Here is a 1,564-nt window from a genome sequence, read left to right on the forward strand (position 1 = left end):
CACGGGCATCATGGCCCACAGCCGGGCTGGGCGGCTGAACCAGGTGTGTAGGGGGCTTTCTGTCTGTTGGGGGGGCTGTCTGTCTGCCTAGGTGGCTGCCCCCCTCACTCCCAGCACCCATTGCAGGCTCAGAGTGCCCTGCTGGTCCCGGGTCCCATCTCGCTGGTGCTGGAGGAGGACGGCACAGCGGTGGAGACGGAGGCTTTCTTTCGGACGCTGGAGGAGGGCACGGTGCTGATGGCCCTCAGCAAGGGGCAGACCTGGGCTGCCTCCAAGGTGAGTGCACCCCTGGAGGGACAGGAGCTGTGTTTGTCCCATCTACATCACACCCTGTATCAGTGGGACGATGATGCTGGGCTGGGAGGTACCTGAGATATGCTGGGTGAGGTGGGACCAGGAGGGTGGGCAACCCCGATGCTGCTCTCCCCCCAGACTCCTGGCTACCAGCTGAGCCTGTCCCGTAAGCCCCCTCGGAGGATTGACGTCGCCTGCGTCACCTTTGATCTCTACAAGACCAACCCACGGGACCTGGGATGCCTTAATGTCAAAGCCACCCTCTATGGCACCTACAGCATGTCCTACGACCTGCAGTGCTACGGGGCCAAGCGGCTTATGAAGTGAGTGCTAGGGGGGATGCAAAAGGCTTCAGGGGTGGGGGTACAGCCCCCCAAACCCCCCTTGCTCACCCCTACTTCTCCCCATGCAGGGAAGCCCTGCGGTGGACGCTTTTCACTATGCAGGCCACTGGCCACGTCCTGCTGGGCACCTCCTGCTACATGCAGCAGCTCCTGGATGCCACTGAGGAGCCCAAAGAGGCCAAGGCCACCCCGGCCCTGCAGGACCTCCTGCCCCAGGGCCGTCCCCCTGTGCCCTGCAGGAAGATGCTGCAGTGAGGGGACCCCTCTCCTGTCCTCTGTCACCCCCTCCCCTGTCCCTGAGGGTCCCAGCACCCTGCTAGGTCAACATGCGCTGTGCTGGCTGTGTGTGGCCAGCTTTTCTCTGGAATATCTTCTATTTCTGTAAATATATTTATTTAAGTAAAGCTCTGCTGTCTTCAGTTGCGTCTCATCTCATTTTTGCATTGGGGGGGAACCTCAGCCCCTTGTCCCGCTTGGCACCGTAGTGTGCAAGGGGGGACCTGTTGCAAGCGCTCCCCAAGGGAGCTGCTGCCTTCATCCTCCTCCTCCTCATCATCATCAGCCCAGGGCCTGACCCCTACCCCTTAGCATCAACTGAGCCCTCCTCCTGGCAACCCACAAGGAGAGGGGGGCACACAGGGGCTCCTTTACCCCAGATTTGCAGCAGTTGGCACAAATCTGGCTCTTGCCCAATTTATGGGGACCTGTCTGCACCGTTGGCACCCAGAGCTGGGCTGGCATGGAGGTGGGGAGGATGGTTTTAGCCCCTGCCCCTCTTGGCAGCCCCAGCCTTGCACAACCCCCTGTGCCCCAGGGGAGCTGCAACCACCCCCCAGCTCCAGGGAAACCAGACTGAGAAACAAAACAGAGCCTGGAGGGAGGAGACACTGGGTTACAGAGATCTGGCAAAGGGGGAGCTGGCCCCA

General features: G+C 61.3%; 1 protein-coding gene across 1 annotated transcript in view; it reads left to right on the forward strand.

The window, feature by feature from the left end:
* The window catches only part of CIDEC (cell death-inducing DFFA-like effector c), a 1,218-nt gene extending 325 nt beyond the window's left edge, over window positions 1–893 (forward strand). Inside the window, exons 3-5 of the mRNA XM_010183262.1 lie at window positions 127–276; window positions 433–617; window positions 707–893. Of these exons, the coding sequence (XP_010181564.1) occupies window positions 127–276; window positions 433–617; window positions 707–893 (522 nt within the window). The remainder of the gene's footprint in view (window positions 1–126; window positions 277–432; window positions 618–706) is intronic.
* The last annotated feature ends 671 nt before the right edge of the window (window positions 894–1,564 follow it).

The sequence above is a fragment of the Mesitornis unicolor genome, unplaced genomic scaffold, assembly GCF_000695765.1.
Source record: "Mesitornis unicolor isolate BGI_N332 unplaced genomic scaffold, ASM69576v1 scaffold41040, whole genome shotgun sequence".
Lineage (NCBI taxonomy): Eukaryota > Metazoa > Chordata > Aves > Mesitornithiformes > Mesitornithidae > Mesitornis > Mesitornis unicolor.